This window comes from Dendropsophus ebraccatus, chromosome 6 (genome assembly GCF_027789765.1).
Source record: "Dendropsophus ebraccatus isolate aDenEbr1 chromosome 6, aDenEbr1.pat, whole genome shotgun sequence".
NCBI lineage: Eukaryota > Metazoa > Chordata > Amphibia > Anura > Hylidae > Dendropsophus > Dendropsophus ebraccatus.
Genome location: NC_091459.1, coordinates 131,456,200 through 131,475,687, shown reverse-complemented (window position 1 = coordinate 131,475,687; position 19,488 = coordinate 131,456,200). Strand labels below are relative to the sequence as shown.

At 46.3% G+C, this 19,488-nt stretch overlaps 1 protein-coding gene across 4 annotated transcripts; it reads left to right on the top strand.

The window, feature by feature from the left end:
- The first annotated feature begins 399 nt into the window (after positions 1 to 399).
- On the top strand, positions 400 to 18,630 carry FBXO25 (F-box protein 25). 4 transcript variants are annotated; one of them, XM_069973035.1, is made up of 10 exons: positions 400 to 506; positions 2,631 to 2,838; positions 4,024 to 4,124; positions 5,077 to 5,126; positions 5,663 to 5,755; positions 6,064 to 6,157; positions 10,429 to 10,613; positions 10,910 to 11,092; positions 12,717 to 12,860; positions 16,595 to 18,630. In XM_069973035.1, the coding sequence occupies exons 2-10, from the start codon at positions 2,714 to 2,716 to the stop codon at positions 16,682 to 16,684; spliced, it is 1,065 nt and encodes a 354-aa protein (XP_069829136.1). In that variant the 5' UTR covers positions 400 to 506; positions 2,631 to 2,713; the 3' UTR covers positions 16,685 to 18,630. The 4 variants fall into 4 exon arrangements, with proteins under 4 accessions (XP_069829136.1, XP_069829139.1, XP_069829137.1 ...); XM_069973038.1 differs by having other exon boundaries at positions 406 to 506; positions 2,707 to 2,838; XM_069973036.1 differs by having other exon boundaries at positions 416 to 506; positions 2,634 to 2,838.
- The last annotated feature ends 858 nt before the right edge of the window (positions 18,631 to 19,488 follow it).

The following is a 19,488-nucleotide window of genomic DNA, read 5'->3' as shown; positions in this document are numbered from 1 at the left end:
CTAAACACTATAACTCCCAGCATGCCCAAACAGCCACTGAGAGTTGCAGTTTTGCAATCCACTGCTGTAGTGTAAGGGGAGTAACCTAATCCCTCCAGGTGCAACTATAAATGCCTTCCCCAAAGTGGAAAAATGGTGCAGCACGCTTCCTCCATACCTAGTAGAGCGCCACCTATCCTTATTGAAGAGTATTACCCCCACTGCAGAGCTTTCACACCACATTTACCCCTCCCTTGCCGGGGCAGAATGCCAGTTTGCGCAAGCGCACTCAACACTTTGGCGCAAACGACAACAGAAACACGTGGTAACCGTCACGTGACCCCCAACCTGCTTTGACAGCGTCCAATCACAGCACAGTTTGGAGGCGGGTTCAGAGATACAGCCAATGAGCGGTGATGTAGGCGTGGCTGACTTCGACTTCTCTATATGAAGACAGCTTAGCGGAGACTTCCGGCAACAAGAACGCCTTGTTCGTCCATGTAGAGCGGATCTCCGCGGCCATACAGGTGATACACGGGGAGCCGGGGCGGCTGGGGGTTGTAGTCCCCCCATCAGTGATATATACATAGGACTGCATTGTATGGGATATACGTCATGGATGTGTTATTTATATGGGTGATTTTCTGTACACTCTATAATATGTATTTACTGCAGTGTTCTCCACTACGTGGCTCTCCAGATATTGCAGAACTACAACTCCCAGCATGCCCAGACAGCCCAATTATTGCAGAACTACAACTCCCAGCATGACCAGACAGCCCAGCAACTGCAGAACTACAACTCCCAGACAGCCCAGACAGAAACTATTGCAGAACTACAACTCCCAGCATGCCCAGACAGCCCAATTATTGCAGAACTACAACTCCCAGCATGCCCAGACAGCCCAATTATTGCAGAACTACAACTCCCAGCATGCCCAGACAGCCCAGCAACTGCAGAACTACAACTCCCAGCATGCCCAGACAGCCCAGCAACTGCAGAACTACAACTCCCAGCATGCCCAGACAGCCCAGCAACTGCAGAACTACAACTCCCAGCATGCCCAGACAGCCCAGCAACTGCAGAACTACAACTCCCAGCATGCCCAGACAGCCCAGCAACTGCAGAACTACAACTCCCAGCATGCCCAGACAGCCCAGCAACTGCAGAACTACAACTCCCAGCATGCCCAGACAGAAACTATTGCAGAACTACAACTTCCAGCATGCCCAGACAGCCCAATTATTGCAGAACTACAACTCCCAGCATGCCCAGACAGCCCAGCAACTGCAGAACTACAACTCCCAGCATGCCCAGACAGCCCAGCAACTGCAGAACTACAACTCCCAGCATGCCCAGACAGCCCAGCAACTGCAGAACTACAACTCCCAGCATGCCCAGACAGCCCAGCAACTGCAGAACTACAACTTCCAGCATGCCCAGACAGCCCAGCAACTGCAGAACTACAACTCCCAGCATGCCCAGACAGCCCAGCAACTGCAGAACTACAACTCCCAGCATGCCCAGACAGCCCAGCAACTGCAGAACTAAAACTCCCAGCATGCCCAGACAGCCAAAATAATTTACAACTACAACTCCCAGCATGTCCAGACAGCCAAAATAATTTACAACTACAACTCCCAGCATGTCCAGACAGCCAAAATAATTCACAACTACAACTCCCAGCATGTCCAGACAGCCTAAATAATTCACAACTACAACTCCCAGCATGTCCAGACAGCCTAAATAATTCACAACTACAACTCCCAGCATGTCCAGACAGCCTAAATAATTCACAACTACAACTTCCAGCATGTCCAGACAGCCTAAATAATTCACAACTACAACTCCCAGCATGTCCAGACAGCCTAAATAATTCACAACTTCAACTCCCAGCATGTCCAGGCAGTCCAACTATTGCAGAACTACAACTCCCAGCATGTCCAGACAGCCAAAATATTTCACAACTACAACTCCCAGCAAGCCAAGACAGCCCACATCTAGCAAAACTACAACTCCCAGCATGCCCAGACAACCCAGCTGTTGCAAAACTAAGGGTCCATTTACACAGAAAGATTATCTGCCAAAGCCACAGAAACAGACTATAAGCAGAGATCAGGTCGTAAAGGAAAGCCTGAGATTTCTCTTCTTTTCAAATCCTTTTCTGGCTTTGGCTTCAAATCTTTGGCAGATAATCTGTCTGTGTAAACGCACTCTAAATGGACCCTATGACTCCCAACATGCCCAAACAGCCCAGCTATTGGAAAAAACTTGAACTCCTTATTGATACAAACTCAGGCCCTCCAGCTGTTGGAAAACTACAACTCCCATCATGCCTGGACTGCTTTGGCTGTCCAGGCATGATAGGAATTGTAGTTTTGTGGGCCTGAGTTTGACCCCCCTGTTATAAACCTTTAATTGATCATGGCCCAGCCTGGTCTACAAGGAGTTACATAAATACGGTTAATGTCAAACCTTATTACACTTTACGGCCCGCCCAGCGTGGTTGATACGGTGCAAAGTCCATTCCCCTCTGCTGTCAGTCTCCAGTACTTCACCTTAAAAGGATTTTCCAGGTTCAGCCTCTTTTGTATCACATTCACAATAATGTCAGGGCAGGCCGTGAATCATGACTCACCCTATTGTGTTAGTAGGGGGAAGGCTTCCTGAACCTGTATGTGAACAAGGCTGAATACAGTGAACTAACAGGAGTACCATCACCAGCAGGACAGTCATGCCATTTCTGGGTCAAGATTGGCGTTCTCCCGGGTGGAGCTGGATGAAAACCGAGGACGGATGGAAAAGATGTGAAGCCTCCTGTGATGACATCGAGAGGAACAACAACTTTAACCTCCACCTGTGAGTACGGGGAGAGCATTGTTAAAGGGAATTTATAATCTAAATTTTCTTTTACTGATTAGAATCAGTTACTCAAAATTGTTCTTTTCTTCTAAGCTGTTTATATTTTCTGACTTCAATTTATTTTATTTAACTTTTTGTCCATTGTTATGGGGGCGGTCATATTGCCTGAGCTGTTCTTAACAGCATTTAGTGACATGCTTTACAGCAAGGCTCATGGACATAGACTTCAATAGACAGACACTCTCTCCTAGAGATGAATGTGAATTATTACCGAGCGTACTCTGTGACCTTCGATGAGGTCAATCCACAGGAAACTGCTATTGTCTCCTCTATCTACTGGTGTCACATGCTGCTGCAATGCTAAACCCTAATCCTCTTACCAGGAATACAGTATCTCAGCACTCTACTAACATCCCCCATTCCCCCTGGGTGAAACGGTATCTCAGTTCTGCAACAACCATTCCTCTTCTCTTAATTTCCCCACCCCATATTTTGACTCTCTTATCCACATCGCAGTGTTCTGTTGTAATACTCCATTCCTTCCTTACTTATTATCTTTTCACTCTCCTTCCCCCAGTTCTGAGCTGCTGCTTTCTGCTAAAGACATAGAAAACTGTGTGTGTGAGATGTTCGCTCCATCTCCCCGGCCTCTGTGAGACGATTTAACAGTGTCCCTCAGCTCTTGGGTTGATCGATGTCTTTTATTACACGGAGCGATAATCTGCCGAATTGGCCCAGTCAGGCAGATTATCGCTCTGTGGAATAGGTCCCTTACTTTACCTTAGATCAGGGATGGGGAACCTTGGGCCCTCCAGCTATTGCAAAACTACAATTCCTATCATGCTTGGACAGCCAAAGCTTTAGCTGTCGAGGCATGATGGAAATTGTAGTTTTGCAACAGCTGGAAGACCCAAGGTTCCCCATCCCTGCCTTAGATTAACTCTCCTGCATTACAGAGCACAGTGACAGCCGGCCAGGGACACTGTTTACATGAGCCACCTCGAAAGGAATAGGGGAGGAGGGAGTAAAAGCTCACACACAGTTTTCTATGTCTTCAGCATAAAGCAGCAGCTCAGAACTGGGGGAAGGAGACTGAAGTATAGAATGAATTGTTAATCTCCATGTATTTTATCTGATTGGTATACCCCTTTAAATTCTGTTTGACATCTCTTTTTATCCTAGACTGAATATTGATGATGGAGAAACTTTTGAAAATGAGAACTGCTCCCTGCCCCCAACCAAGAGCGAAAAGGAGCAACTCAACAACACTACGAAGTCTCAGTGTAAGGATATGTACAGCTCTGTGTATGGTGTGGGTACCTGCTCTTGTGTAGTTTGCTTAGGCCCTACCTATGTTAAAGTCTCTTTAAAGTGGGGATCGGGAACCTTCCGCCCTCCAACTGCTGTCCAGGCATGATGGGAATTGTAGTTTTGGAACAGCTGGAGGGCCAAAGGTTCCCCATCCCTGGTTTAAAGCTTCATGGAACATGTGCATGGTGCACTCCATCTATTCGGTAGCACAACTTTTCTACACTGGACTTAAAGGGAATCTGTCAGCTCTATATCATGATCAGAGTTCAAAAGGCTATGCCGAGCTGCAGCATTCACGCCTCCTCCCTTCTCCACTTCTCTCTGTCTTGACTGACTGACATACAGGGCCCAGTGCTGGAATCCGAGCAGGAAGAGGTGGGGGAGGGAGCGTGCATGCTGAGGGGCCTGCAACCTCCTTATCACTTGAGCGCCCTTTAAAAAGAGAAGTCTCAGATATCTCTTTACACTTGTCTCTATTTATAATCCATTCTTTACTTTGGCTTCAAAGCCTGAGCATGAGACGGCATACTTACGTGTCCAGCCCTAAGCTGTCACTTCTAGAGATCTCCTGATCCGCCAGGAGGACTGATCTCTCTATCTCCAGTGCAGATAGGCAGCCGCCGTATGATATAACAAGGCCGCTTCTACAGGCTCGCAATCCTCCCGTGGCCTATTAGCTGAATACAGTCCTCTGAACAGTGATGCAACGCCTATTATGTGTAATGAGAGGACATTATGGAAATTCACTATAGTAATCCCCGCACTGTACTGGGAAGTGAGGCGCCAAGTGAGTCTGAATGCAGACGTGCAGCAAGTGAGGCTGGGAATTGTGAACATTGTTCTTTATATATATATATATATATATATATATATATATATATATATATATATATATTTTATTATTATTATTTTCCCCCCATACAGACTTTTACCAAGAGAAATGGATTTATGTGCACAAGGAAAGTACCAGAGAAGTAAGTAACCCAGATATGTTTGTTGTCCTAGCTGTCAGACCCTCAGACTTTTTATGGCCCATTCCTGTGATCGTATCGCTTGCAAGTGTAACTGTCATTTAATTAAGTGATTTGAATAAACTCTGCAATAGGTTTTATTACGCAAAAAGCCTCTTTCTGTACTCAAAAAGCTGTTTCCTAGCCCCCCCCCCCCCCCCATTTCTTATTGTCAGAAAGGTTTTGTAGGAGCTTGGTGAGAGGAGATTGCAGGATGATGTGTTTTGTAGGGCTGCCTTTTCTCCTCTCCATGCTTACTCACCCCCCCTTGACCCCTCCCCTCTCCATACAGTATAATGGACAGAGAAATCCTGCCTCTTCTAAAGTGAGGGGAGGAGGTAGGAAAACAGCTTTTTGAGCACAGAAGGAAACTCTTTTGCTTAATAAAACCTATTTCTTAAAATCATTTGTACTATTGATATTTATTGATTTCGATTATGTTACAAGCACAGGAGTCTTATTTCTCCCTGAGTGACATGAAATCTCTTATTTTTCTCCAGAGACACGGGTATTGTACTTTGGGTGAAGCCTTTAATCGCTTAGACTTTTCAAGTGCAATTCAGGACGTCCGAAGGTTCAATTATGTCGCTAAAGTAAGTCCATTCCTCTAATTTAATCGCATAGGCCCTCTTGTTATATAGATGGGGGGAGGCTCCTGCTGCAGATGGTTGTATTGAGGTTGGGTTCCTGGGATGCCTGTATGTATTTTGTTTGTTTGTTTGTTGAAATTTTTAATGTTTTGTGTAATCTCTTCCATATATTCCATATACAAAATTTGTTTGTATTATAGAAGGCCAAAGGCAAATCTCTGCATCGGCTCACTCACTGTACATGATCCACATTGCAGACATTACATGTGTCACCTACATAGAGAATAATCCCACCTGTTTCTGTATTGTAGTTACTTCAGCTCATTGCCAAATCTCAGCTCACATCCCTGAGCGGAGCGGCGCAGAAGAATTACTTTAACATTCTGGAGATAATAGTGAAAAAAGGTACGTTTCAGTTTTGGATGTAAAATTGTATGTTGATTACTGTAGGGCTAGGGATGTGCAGTACTAGAGAAGCAAAGGGCTCCGCTAGGCTCAGCGGTCGGCTTGTCAGCCTGCTGCCTTGTAACTCTGTGCTGCTTCTTTCCGGGTGCTGGGAAAAGCTGGATCCACTCCTGGGAAACTGGGAGAAGTTTCCCAGGACTGGATCCAGCTTTTCCCAGCACCCAGAGAGGATCGACACAGAGTTCAAAGCAGGGCTGTGGAGTCTGATCGGAGCTAGTTTTGGCTGGAGTCGGAGTTGGAAAAAAAATGTTCCGACTGCAGCTCTAATAAATCTTTAAAAAATGTAGAATTGAATTTTAATATGAACTTTACAAGTTTTGCTCATGAATATATATTATGAGCAACATTCTAACAGGACACTGGCTCTATTACATAAGGGTGGTCGGGGAATATATCAGTAATAGGACACTGGCCCTATTACATAAGGGGGTCATGGAAAAGTTGTCAGTCATTATTTGGCATTTGTTTCTGAGCTGGAGAGTCCATTGTGTGGGGGGGAGATCTGTGCTGTTCTCTTCTTGGATGCTGGATGACTGTATATGAGCAGCAGTGTAATATGAAGATATCCTGTGTAATATAGAGGAGGAGGAGAAGACATAAGTAGTGTAGCTGTAACTAGGGCTGGGCGATATGGCCAAAAAATAAAATCTCGATTTTTTTAGAAATCTGAACGATTCTCGATTTAAATCTCGATTTTTTTTATTTTGCTAAATAAACAAAATTTTTCTCACAGCGTCAGATACAATTTTAATGATGTTTGAGACAACAACTGTATTGCTTCCCAGTGGAACAGTGCTCCCCTGTGACTGAGGGGGACTGACAGGGACTGGGGCAGCTGGGGATGACTGACAGGGACTGGGGATGACTGACAGGGACTGGGGATGACTGACAGGGACTGGGGCAGCTGGGGATGACTGACGGGGACTGGGGCAGCTGGGGATGACTGACGGGGACTGGGGATGACTGACGGGGACTGGGGATGACTGACGGGGACTGGGGATGACTGACAGGGACTGGGGATGACTGACCGGGACTGGGGCAGCTGGGGATGACTGACGGGGACTGGGGATGACTGACAGGGACTGGGGATGACTGACAGGGACTGGGGCAGCTGGGGATGACTGACAGGGACTGGGGATGACTGACAGGGACTGGGGCAGCTGGGGATGACTGACGGGAACTGGGGATGACTGACGGAGACTGGGGATGACTGACAGGGACTGGGGAAGCTGGGGATGACTGACGGGGACTGGGGATGACTGACGGGGACTGGGGATGACTGACGGGGACTGGGGATGACTGACGGGGACTGGGGCAGCTGGGGATGACTGAAGGGGACTGGGGACGACTGACGGGGACTGGGGCAGCTGGGGATGACTGACAGGGACTGGGGATGACTGACAGGGACTGGGGCAGCTGGGGATGACTGACAGGGACTGGGGATGACTGACAGGGACTGGGGCAGCTGGGGATGACTGACGGGGACTGGGGATGACTGACGGGGACTGGGGATGACTGACGGGGACTAGGGATGACTGACGGGGACTGGGGATGACTGACGGGGACTGGGGATGACTGACGGGGACTGGGGCAGCTGGGGATGACTGACAGGGACTGGGGATGACTGACAGGGACTGGGGCAGCTGGGGATGACTGACGGGGACTGGGGATGACTGACAGGGACTGGGGCAGCTGGGGATGACTGACGGGGACTGGGGATGACTGACAGGGACTGGGGCAGCTGGGGATGACTGACGGGGACTGGGGATGACTGACAGGGACTGGGGCAGCTGGGGATGACTGACAGGGACTGGGGCAGCTGGGGATGACTGACGGGGACTGGGGAAGACTGACGGGGACTGGGGAAGACTGACGGGGACTGGAGCAGCTGGGGATGACTGACTGGGGCAGCTGGGGATGACTGACAGGGACTAGGGCAGCTGGGGATGACTGGGGGGGACTGGTGCAACTGGGGGTGACTGGGGAAGCTGGAGATGACTGGGGGGGACTGGTGCAACTGGGGGTGACTGGAAGGGGACCGAGGGGGGGCTGGAGGTGACTGAGGGGGGCTGGTGGTGACTGGAGCAGGAGTGCACATAGCCCTCCTTCTGTCACCCCGGCACACAGCGTTCCGCTCCCCTGTCAGCCACAGTTACAGCTCCCCGGTCTCTGGAGGAGACAGCAGGGACTGCAGGGTGATAGTGTGATTCCTGGAGCTGTACAGCGGGATCTGACCCCGCTGTACAGCTCCAGGACCCGCAGCGACACTATCACCCTGCAGTCCCTGCTGTCTCCTCCAGAGACCGGGGAGCTGTAACTGTGGCTGACAGGGGAGCGGAACGCTGTGCTCAAGGACGCCCGCGCTGCATAACTCCGGACTGCCCGCCCCTCGCCTCACTCCAGCGCTCGCCAGCCCCATACTGCCCCTCTCCAGACTGCCGGCCCGATCCGCCCCTCTCGGCCCCGCACCGCCCCTCTCCGGACTGCCGGCCCGCCCTGCACCTCACAGCAGCGCTCGCCAGCCCCATACTGCCCGTCTCCGGACTGTCTGCCCGCCCGCGTACCGCACCGTCCGGCCCGCCCGCAATGATTTTTTGTGAAAATCGAATTTACGATTTTCACAAAAAATCAAATCGATCCAAACACTCTGGGCGAATTAATCGAATTAATTCGATTAATCGCCCAGCCCTAGCTGTAACCTTAGTCCCCAGTGTGGTGTTTTCTCTCTGGGAGAAGATTTGTGTGTTTTTCTTCTGTGTTCTATGGCTGTAGCTGTGTGTATGTGTATGCGTGCTATGGCTGCAGTAGGCTGTGTGTGCTATGACTACAGCAGGCTGTGTGTGTGTGCTACGGCTGCAGCAAGCTGTGTGTGTGTGCACGCTATGGCTGCAGCAGGCTGTGTGTATGTGCGCTATGGGCGCAGCAGGCTGTGTGTGTATGGTGCGCGCTATTGCTGCAGCAGGCTGTGTGTGTGCTATGGCTGCAGCAGGCTGTGTGTGTATGGTGCGCGCTATTACTGCAGCAGGCTGTGTGTGTGTGTGTGCGCTATGGCTTCAGCAGGCTGTGTGTGTGTGCGCTATAGCTGCAGCAGGCTGTGTGGGTGTGTGTGTATGCTATGGCTTCAGCAGGCTGTGTGTGTGTGCTATAGCTGCAGCAGGCTGTGTGGGTGTGTGTGTGTGTGTGTATGCTATGGCTGCAGCAGGCTGTGTGTGTGCGTGTGCTATTGCGTGCCCCCACAGTGACCTTCTATATCCCTATGTGTGACCCCTCTATATCACTGTGTGACCTCTCTCTATATCACTATGGCTGACCTCTATATTACAGGTATCTGGCATTGTTAGCAGTGTTTCTTGTGCATATTTAGTTAGAAACATAGAAGATTGTCAGCAGGAAAAGATCACCTGCCCCATCTAGTCTAGTTGTGAGTTGTTCAGGACATGGAGGCTGGAGACTGGCTGCATCCACTGCACGCACAGGAGAAGCTGCTTTATATCTTTCCTTATTCCCTCAGAAATTGCCCCAGGATCATGTAGGACATCAGGGAGAAGCTGCTGAGCCAGTGTGATAAATAACTCCCCTGGTACATGACTGGCCATTTATGAAGGAGCAGGAGTCGGAGTCGGTCCTGATAAAATTCAGGAGTTGGAGTCAGAGCTGCGGCTTACCGACTCCACAGCCCTGGTTCAAAGGCAGTAACCCGACAAGCCGACCGCCTAGCCAAGCCCTTTGCTAGTATTTTAAATCCCTAGAAAGGGCCACTTGGTTGTGTCCATTTATTCAATTGCTCAGCCCTGTTCACTTTAGCTGCAGTGCAAAACATAACCTGTGACAATCCCTATAACTCTTACCTGCTAAAATCAGCTACAGAGGTAAATAAGCCTCAGGCTCCATTTTACATTGGGAGACTAAATGATCAAAACTTTGACTTTTAAAGGGATTATCCAGCACGTCTACTTTCTTGCAAAAACGACGCCAACCCTGTCTTCATTAACTTTAACTTTAATGGAAATCAGCTGCAAACCCCACACCCAAACTGAGGACAAGAGTGGTGCTGTTTCTTGAAGAAAGTAGCCATGTTTTTTTTTTTTGATCACTTCATTTAATCTGTAGCAGAAAAAAAGATATTGAGCTGTTTAAATGTGGATGCCCCCTTTAAGATTTTCTGGTTGTCAGGGCTTTCCTTTTTTCCATTCTTGTTTTTATCATTGCAGTTCTTGAAGATCAGTACAATCCCAAGCTGATCCGGGATCTTCTGAGTGACCTGAGCTCCACCCTGGGCATCCTGATCAGAGAAGTGGAGCGATGTGTATTGATAGGGAATATCAATATGTGGATTTCTCGCCTGGAGACGATTCTTTTGTGGCAAGAGCAGCTCATGAACCTTCAGATCAGGCTGGTATGTTCCATTTGAAGGGATTATCTAGGCTTACAAAAACATGGCCACTTTCTCCCCAAAACAGCGCTACTCTTTTTGGGTGTTCTCAGTTTGGGTTTGGGGTTTTGCAGTTCAGTTCCATTTACGTTAATGGCGCTGAATACCACACACAGCCTGAGGACAGGGGTGGCGCTGTTTTTTTTTTTTTTGTTTTTTTTTTTACCTAATTCTGTACAACCCCTTTAAGTGTTTTCTCTTTGCTGCAGTTGTGTAGACATCTTTCCTGGTGAAATTTCACTCTTTCCTTTTTATTTCAGCAACTCGGCGATGGTCCGACCCTGTGTGATCTACCACAACAAATGAAGAGCAACATCCTCTTCAGGTTTTCCGACGCCTGGGATATCATCAACTTGGGAGAGATGACCCCGTCGTGGTATAGTCTCAGTGAAGACCTCCATCTCTGGAAGGAGCTTTGCAAATATCACTTCTCAGAGAAGATGGTAACTAATGCACCAGGCACATGAAGGCTTCTCCATTAGGTTGCCCTTGTTGGGACGTGACATACATGAAGATCTGGTGTAGTGTATGGCTGTAGAGAAGCACATTGGGCTTCATTTATGCAAAACATGTTATGGGAACATGGGGGGAGATTTATAAAACATGGTGTAAAGTGAAACTGGCTCAGTCGCCCCTAGCAACCAATCAGATTCCACCTTTCATTTTCCAAAGAGTCTGTGAGGAATGAAAGGTGGAATCTGATTGGTTGCTAGGGGCAACTGAGCCAGTCTCACTTTACACCATGTTTGATAAATCTCCCCCATAGTCTCCAGTTAGATCCTTGCTAACTAAACTGGATTTTTCCTGCATGTTAAACTTCTTGGCAGGTCTCCACAACCTTCAGTACTGAGCTCTGGGGACGGGTGTAATGATCAGGTTACAGGCAGGTGCAGCTGTTCAGGTAGTTTGCATCCGTCTACCGTATAAGGTTAGGCGCTGGCGGTCATGCTGGGACAGCCGTTGGTTCGGGAGCAAACACAGTTGTGTAATCAGTGACCTCACGGTGTTGGCGGACGGCCTGCACACTAACGCCAGGGCTTTTTATGCCCATTTATGTGCATGAAGGAAGCAAGTGTCAGTGTGAAAGAGGATCCGTCCTGTCCCAGAAACCTGCTCAACCTGCACCACACCTATATTCCTTCATGCTCTACTGCTTCTATAACCCTTAAGGGGGATTTTCAACATTAAAGCAACCAGCGCAGGCGGGGGGGGGATGCCAGTTGCTTGGTCCTTTTTTTTTTTTTTTTGAACCGCTGCACCGACCTGGTTCCTAAGTGCCGGCCCGACACAAAGCACTGGAGAAAGGCCCGCCAGCCCCCAGCGTGACGATCTCCCTTTCCTTCTGTGATGCCGCTCCATTAAAATCACTAGAGTCACGTCAGAGAGGGGAGATTGCAGGCCTTCCCCCAGTGCTCTGGGGTGGGTCGGTGCTCGGTAATAAACTTGACACCGTGCGCCGGAACCGGGCAGCGGTTAAAAAAAGAAGAAAAAAAGAAACTGCACCGCTGCCATCCTGGCACTGGTCTGTGAATGTAAAAGAAAAGCGATGTACATGGTGGTAGATTAGCTTTAAGGCTATGTTCCCACAGTATTTTTGCAACCAAATCTAGGAGTGGATTGAAAACACAGAAAGGCTATGTTCACACACTGCGAAAATTTACTGGATGGCCGTCATTTTGGGGCAAATAATTGCCACAATTTAAAACCATGATCGTTATTTTGAAATAACGGGAATTATTTGCCATTAAATGGCAGCCATCTACTTAATTTGTACTTGGGGACAGATTTTCCCAGACAACGCTTTCAACTTATATAACTGATTATATTAACTAATAGGGGATATATAAATGGGGGGGGGGGGGGGAGATTTATCAACCTGGTGTAAAGTGAAACTGGCTCAGTTGACCCTAGCAACCAATCAGATTCCACCTCTCAAAATCTGTGAGGAATGAAAGGTGGAATCTGATTGGTTGCTAGGGGCAACTGAGCCAGTTTCACTTTACACCATGTTTGATAAATCTCCCAAGTTGCCTAATCCTGTTTTATTACTTTTTGTTTCCCTCTTAGTTTTGTAAAGACTTGATCTTCACAGAAAATGGTCATATTGACTGGAAGCTAATGTTCTTCACACTGGAGAAGTACTATCCGAAAAGGGAGCAATACGGGGACACCTTGCACTTCTGCCGCCATTGCAGCATCCTCTTCTGGAAGGTAAAGTGGCCTCTTACTTACTTAGCTAAAATAGAATATTTTTATTCTTGTTTTTTTTTTTTTTTTAACACCATCTTGAACACAAATCCTTGACTTTTATTAGATGATGAGGGTTATCATTCCATTTAACGCTGATGGAATTAGTGATGGAAGCCAATAGGTGATAAATGTGCTGGCTGATAAGAGTATGGCGGTCCTTGAGTGCCGAGAATGCACAGAGCAGTAATCCACCTATACGGCCACTACATTCACTGTTTTAAGAGACTGAAAGCAAAAGCTGCTCCAGATATGGAGTAGGAGTAGTCACACCTGCACACAGCTGCTCTGTCCACAAGGAGCACTTGGAGACCTCTGCTCTCTCTATCGTAAGGAGGCAGAGACCCTCACAGATTCATCACCTATGCTGAGGCTCATCTCCTTTAACAATTTCGCAGGTGTTTTAAAGTGTCACTGTTGTTTAAAATAGTCTTTATAGTTTTCTATGGAGAGGGGAGGGGTGGAGGGAGATGAGGCACCAAAACAGGACAACAAAGAGTTAATTTACAGCTACATCACCGGACTATCTCCTCTAAAGTCAACTCTGACCTCTGAATATCTGCTTTCATACAGCTCCCGCTGTAAAATCCTTTGTTCTCTCTGCTGCCAACTAATCTTTCTCCTCCCCCCCACCCCCCCCCCCCCCCCCCTTCCCTCTACATAGAACAGACAGGGCCCAACTGATGTAAAAGAGTCGAGATTTCCTGATAATGAGAATGAATGAGAGAAAGAGGATGTGGGACCTGGGGAAAGTCTTTTTGAATGCAGATAATGGCATATGTGCCTAATAAACCCAATTAGAGAGCTTTTTAAAATCGCCTGGACTATTGATTTCTGCACAAAAAAAAAAACACGATAGTGACACTTTTTTAGGTTTTCGTAGGGAAGTGACTCTAGGAACATTTAAAGGATTTACAGCCCTTCACTTATCACCTATCCTGTGAATAGGTGTTTGGCAGCTGTCTGACCACAGGGACCCCTGCTGATCATAAGAGTGGGGGGCCTGTGTGCTCCTGGTTGATCACTGTCGTTGCTCCGTTCCAAGTCTGTGGGACCACCAAATAGTGCTCGGCCATCTTCAGCAGTGTAGCAATGCCCGTACTTACCATTGGCATATACCCCAGCACACCTTTTACTTCCCTTCTTTAGAGAATAACCTGGTCTAGTAAATCTAGAATGATCTGATAGCCTGTACTGCCTGACATGATGGATATATGAGGATTCTTATCGGTCTGCTTGTCTTCTTCTTCATTCCTCTTGTAAAGGATTATCAGCTTGCTCTTTTCTGTAAGGTATTTGGCGCATGCTTTATACACGGATATGACGACTGCTGTCTGCATCCCATTACATGATTTCCTATGATTGTGTTAATCAGTCCTGTCCCATTCTCTAAAACACACATATACCCCCATGGCTCTGCATGGCTGTCTGTCACTTGTCTTACAAGTGGAAATTGCTCACATGTGTGTTTTTCTGGTGTTTTCTACCATACTCTGTCCATCCCCTCTAACATGTTTCAGGATGAGATTACATCTGTAAAGTGATCTAATACAGATGCCGTTCACATCACTGGATATATGTGAGCCTGGCCTTTCCCTTCTAGGATCAGTGTATTTTCACAATGTATTATGCATGCCCTATCTATCCCCCAACACTGTCCATAATGATTCAGAGGTGATGATGCATCATACTGGAGCCTCCATACATTTTACTTAGAGTAGCTTGAAGCTTCCCGACAGATGATGTCACTGTGCATGTTGGATGTCAGCTGGCCAATTCTATTGTTCTGGGAGAGAGAAGCTAACTGGCTGGGGCTTAAGACCCTTTTACACGGAACAATTATCGTCCGTTTCGGCCGATAATCGCTGCGTGTAATAGAAGGCAACGATTAGCCGACATGAACGATGTCGGCTGATCGTTGCTGTCGTTTGTCTTTCAACATGTTGAAAGACAAACGACTGTGATAGCAGCGATCTGCTGCCGTCGCTCTGTGGAACAGGGGCGGCGGCAGAAGACCGCCGCTATCCTCTATGGGCTGCCCGGACTAACTAGCGATCACCCTGGCAGCCTCCCCGCGGCGGAGGAATGAGGAGCAAGCGAGCACTGACAGAGCTTGTTTGCTCCTGTCAGTCGCTCCGTGTAATAGGGGCTTTACCCTTCCTCTCTCCATAGATAACATAGGATGTATACAATATGGGGACCACCTGCTGAGGAGGAAGGGAGGTATACAGTATTGGGGTCTTACTGCAGAGGGGGGATGTATACAGTATTGAGGGGCTTACTGCAGAGGGGGATGTATACAGTATTGAGGGGCTTACTGCAGAGGGGGATGTATACAGTATTGGGGACAACCTGCAGAGGGGGGGATGTATACAGTATAGAGGCCTGACTACATGGGGGCATACAGTATTGTGGATAATTGCTTTATAAAATGGGGCTACAGTGTAGGGGCATACTGTCTTTCCCCGAAAATAAAATAAGACTTGGCGTTTTTTTCAGATAGGAAAACATGAGACCCTGTCTTATTTTTGGAGAAATGGGCTACATCTACATACAGCACTTTTTATTGCAGTTGTAGTTAGTAATGCAGTTAAATGGACTAGGTAAGCCGCATTACCTTGCACTGATGCTACATAATGTATGGCTTGTGCAAGAACAAATGAAGAGGCCGTAGCCAGGCCCGGTGACTCTTATAAGGACAGGTTTCATAGTGATATTAGAGGCTGCAGCCCCGGTGACTCCTATAGGGACAGGTGTTATAGTGATATTAGAGGCTGCAGCCAGGCCCGGTGACTCCTATAAGGACAGGTGTTATAGTGATATTAGAGGCTATAGCCAGGCCCGGTGACTCCTATAAGGACAGGCGTTATAGTGATATTAGAGGCTATAGCCAGGCCCGGTGACTCCTATAGGGACAGGTGTTATAGTGATATTAGAGGCTATAGCCAGGCCCGGTGACTCCTATAAGGACAGGTGTTATAGTGATATTAGAGGCTATAGCCAGGCCCGGTGACTCCTATAGGGACAGGTGTTATAGTGATATTAGAGGCTGTAGCCAGGCCCAGCAACTCCTATAAGGACAGGTGTTATAGTGATATTAGAGGCTGCAGCCCCGGTGACTCCTATAAGGACAGGTGTTATAGTGATATTAGAGGCTGCAGCCAGGCCCAGTGACTCCTATAAGGACAGGTGTTATAGTGATATTAGAGGCTATAGCCAGGCCCGGTGACTCCTATAAGGACAGGCGTTATAGTGATATTAGAGGCTATAGCCAGGCCCGGTGACTCCTATAAGGACAGGTGTTGTGATATTAGAGGCTATAGCCAGGCCCGGTGACTCCTATAAGGACAGGTGTTATAGTGATATTAGAGGCTATAGCCAGGCCCGGTGACTCCTATAAGGACAGGTGTTATAGTGATATTAGAGGCTATAGCCAGGCCCGGTGACTCCTATAAGGACAGGTGTCATAGTGATATTAGAGGCTGCAGCCAGGCCCGGTGACTCCTATAAGGACAGGTGTTATAGTGATATTAGAGGCTATAGCCAGGCCCGGTGACTCCTATAAGGACAGGTGTTATAGTGATATTCACTTTATCTATGAGGTCTATATATTGTAATTACCATAGTAAGGATTCATCTTCCTGAAGTAGCTTTGGCCATAGACTGACTGTCTGTACCTCCTGTGTTTCTCTTGCCAGGACTCGGGGCACCCCTGCACGGCCAACGACCCCCACAGCTGCCTCACGCCCGTCTCTCCGCAGCACTTTATCGACCTCTTCAGATTCTGAGGCTAACAGGAACGCTCCTTATGTTTTCATGAGACAAATGTTCTGTAGTTTTAAAGCTCTTGTTAGGAAAAAAAGAAAAATGAATGTTTCTGATAATTTAATATGGTACAAATGGGAGCGAGCAAATGTTTTACTGTATTGATACGGTACTGTGCTAGTCTTATTACAGGCGGGGATTGATCGCTCTGCTCTAAGTAGTCATGGAGGTTCTATGTCTGCCAGGTTCTGTGTAGGCCAGCCTTGGACGTTAGGTATGTGACGGCCAGTATAGCTGCTTCTACAGTGCCCATGGTCATCATACCAGTATACCTCCCGGCTCCTGGACTCTGTATAACTGGCCAAAGTAACTAGAGGTGGGTGCACGTGTCCCATCAGTGGGATTATACAGGGTACTATGGTTGGTAGAATCCTGCATAAAACACCATTACATTTATTTTTTTTTTTCTTGTTTTAGAGCATATTGCTCTCAAATATTTAGTAGAAACCAAGACTGCGTGCGATTGCACCAGAGACTGCAAATGGCTCATTGATTTGTTTCGCACTTTCCCAGGGGCCATTAAACTTTATTTCCTATTCTTTGTTTTTTGAATATATTATATACGCAATAGTGTAACAATTTTAAAGGGGGTTAACCACAATTCTGTTTCAGTGGGACTGAGGTGCAATACCAAGCATTAACTGAAGATGGCGCTGTTTTTGAAAGAAAACAGGCATGGTTTTTTTTTTTTGTTTTTTTTTTTAATGGCAGAGCCCATTTAAGAGTTGTTATATTGGAGAGACACAGCTATATTATAGTATATAGCCATATCCAAACTATATAAATTCGATGTTTGTAGGTAATTTTGTGTTTCTATGGTATGTTTTAATCAGCTGCACAATTGACATAACATGAATAGTCTTTCCTCTAGGTGTGAGATGCTAAATTATAGTCAGTGTAAATATCAAATATACTTTTAATGTTCAATGGGATAAAAGCATAAAAACTGGTTAAAAAAACCTCAATCCTTCCAGTCCTTATCAGCTGCTGCATGTCCTGCAGTAAGTGGTGTATTCTTTTCCAGTCTGACACAGTGCTCTCTGCTGCCATCTCTGTCTGTGACAGGAACTGTCCAGAGCTGCAGAGGTTTTCTATGGGGATTTGATACTGCTGGATGACTGAGATCCCTGCTAGTGCCCCCGACCTTACAATTTACTTGAATCAGAACAAGGCAACTTCTTTTTCTATGGATAATTTTATTTCGAAGACTTTCCCAGAGCATTATGGGATTGCTAAACTGGCTTTTCTTGTTCTGACTTGTATATAAACTTTAGATACTTCTGAGCTTTTAGAATATTTATGTTTGAAAAAGTTGAAGTATAGAAGCCATTCAAGATAACAGTACAGATGCTGGTGGACCAGTAGAGGGCGCACTTGTAGTGGACAGAGGCAGTACTATTGACCTTAGTTATAGAACATAAACTGCATATGTTTTTTTTTTTGTTATAAAGAGGTTTTTTTTATAGTAATTATAAGTAATGATATTCATAGACTATATCACTCCAACCTGTGGCTCTCCTGCTGCTGCAGAACTACACTTTCCAGCATGCCAGGCATGGGCAGCTCCAGGTTGGAGACCAGTGCTCTATGTGAACATTGAACAGCGTGTAAGATGAAACTGTAGATGAACCTCCTTTCATTTTGGACCATTTTGAGATTAAATTTAAGTATAAATGTGATTGATTCCTGAACTGTGTTTTTGCTGGTATAAGTAATATCTGTTCAGGAGGCTACCAGGTGTATATATGCTGGTATGTATAGTGATACAGGGTGGAGGTGCTTGTAAGGCATCTCTTAGTTTATTCTGTGATTTAGGAATGTAAACTGCACATGTACTGATGCCGAGCTCTGTTTCTGCAAGGAAAATGTTATATAAATGTAATAAAGGAAAAAACTTTATTTACTTTTATTGGTTTGTGTATGAAAATATTTTAACAGAGTCCTTAAAGGGAAACTCCAGTGGAAATCAAATTATATAGATTTGTAAATTTCTTCTGTTTAAAAATCTCATGTTTTCCAGTACTTATCAGCTGCTGTATATCCTGCAGGAAGTGGTGTATTCTTTCCAGTCTGACGTAGTGCTCTCTGCTGCCACCTCTGTCCATGTCAACAACTGTCCAGAGCAGCAGCAAATCCCCATAGAAACCTCTCCTGCTCAGGACAGAGGTGGCAGCAGAGAGCACTGTGTCAGACTGGAGAGAATACACCACATCCTACAGGACATACAGCAACTGATAAGTACTGGAAGACTTGATGTTTTTAAGTAGTAGTAAATTACATATTTATATAATAAATTTCTGGGGCCATTAAATTTGAAATATTTTTTTTGGCCTTACTACCTCTATAAAATGTCATGTGTAACTTGTGAGAGCACTTTGGATTTAGACCAACTATTCAGAGCAAATTTTGATGGTGGATTTGATTGAAGCCAAACTAAAATGAACTTCCCTCATCTGGAGTAGTGGATTGTTGCATGGTTACAGAAAAACATAGAAGACTATGAGGTAACATACCTTCTGGAAGGAACCCTGCTGCAAAATGTTGCCATCAAGTTTGCTACTATCTCCTTAATTTTTTCCTATTTCTCTAAGTTTTTTTTTAGTTATATAAAAAAAGGAAATTTCAAATTTTTTACACAAATGCAAATAAATACAGGTAAGATATACACTACCGTTCAGAAGTTTGGGGTCAAATTGAAATGTCCTTATTTTTGAAGGAAAAGCACTGTACTTTTCAATGAAGATAACTTTAAACAAATCCACTCTAT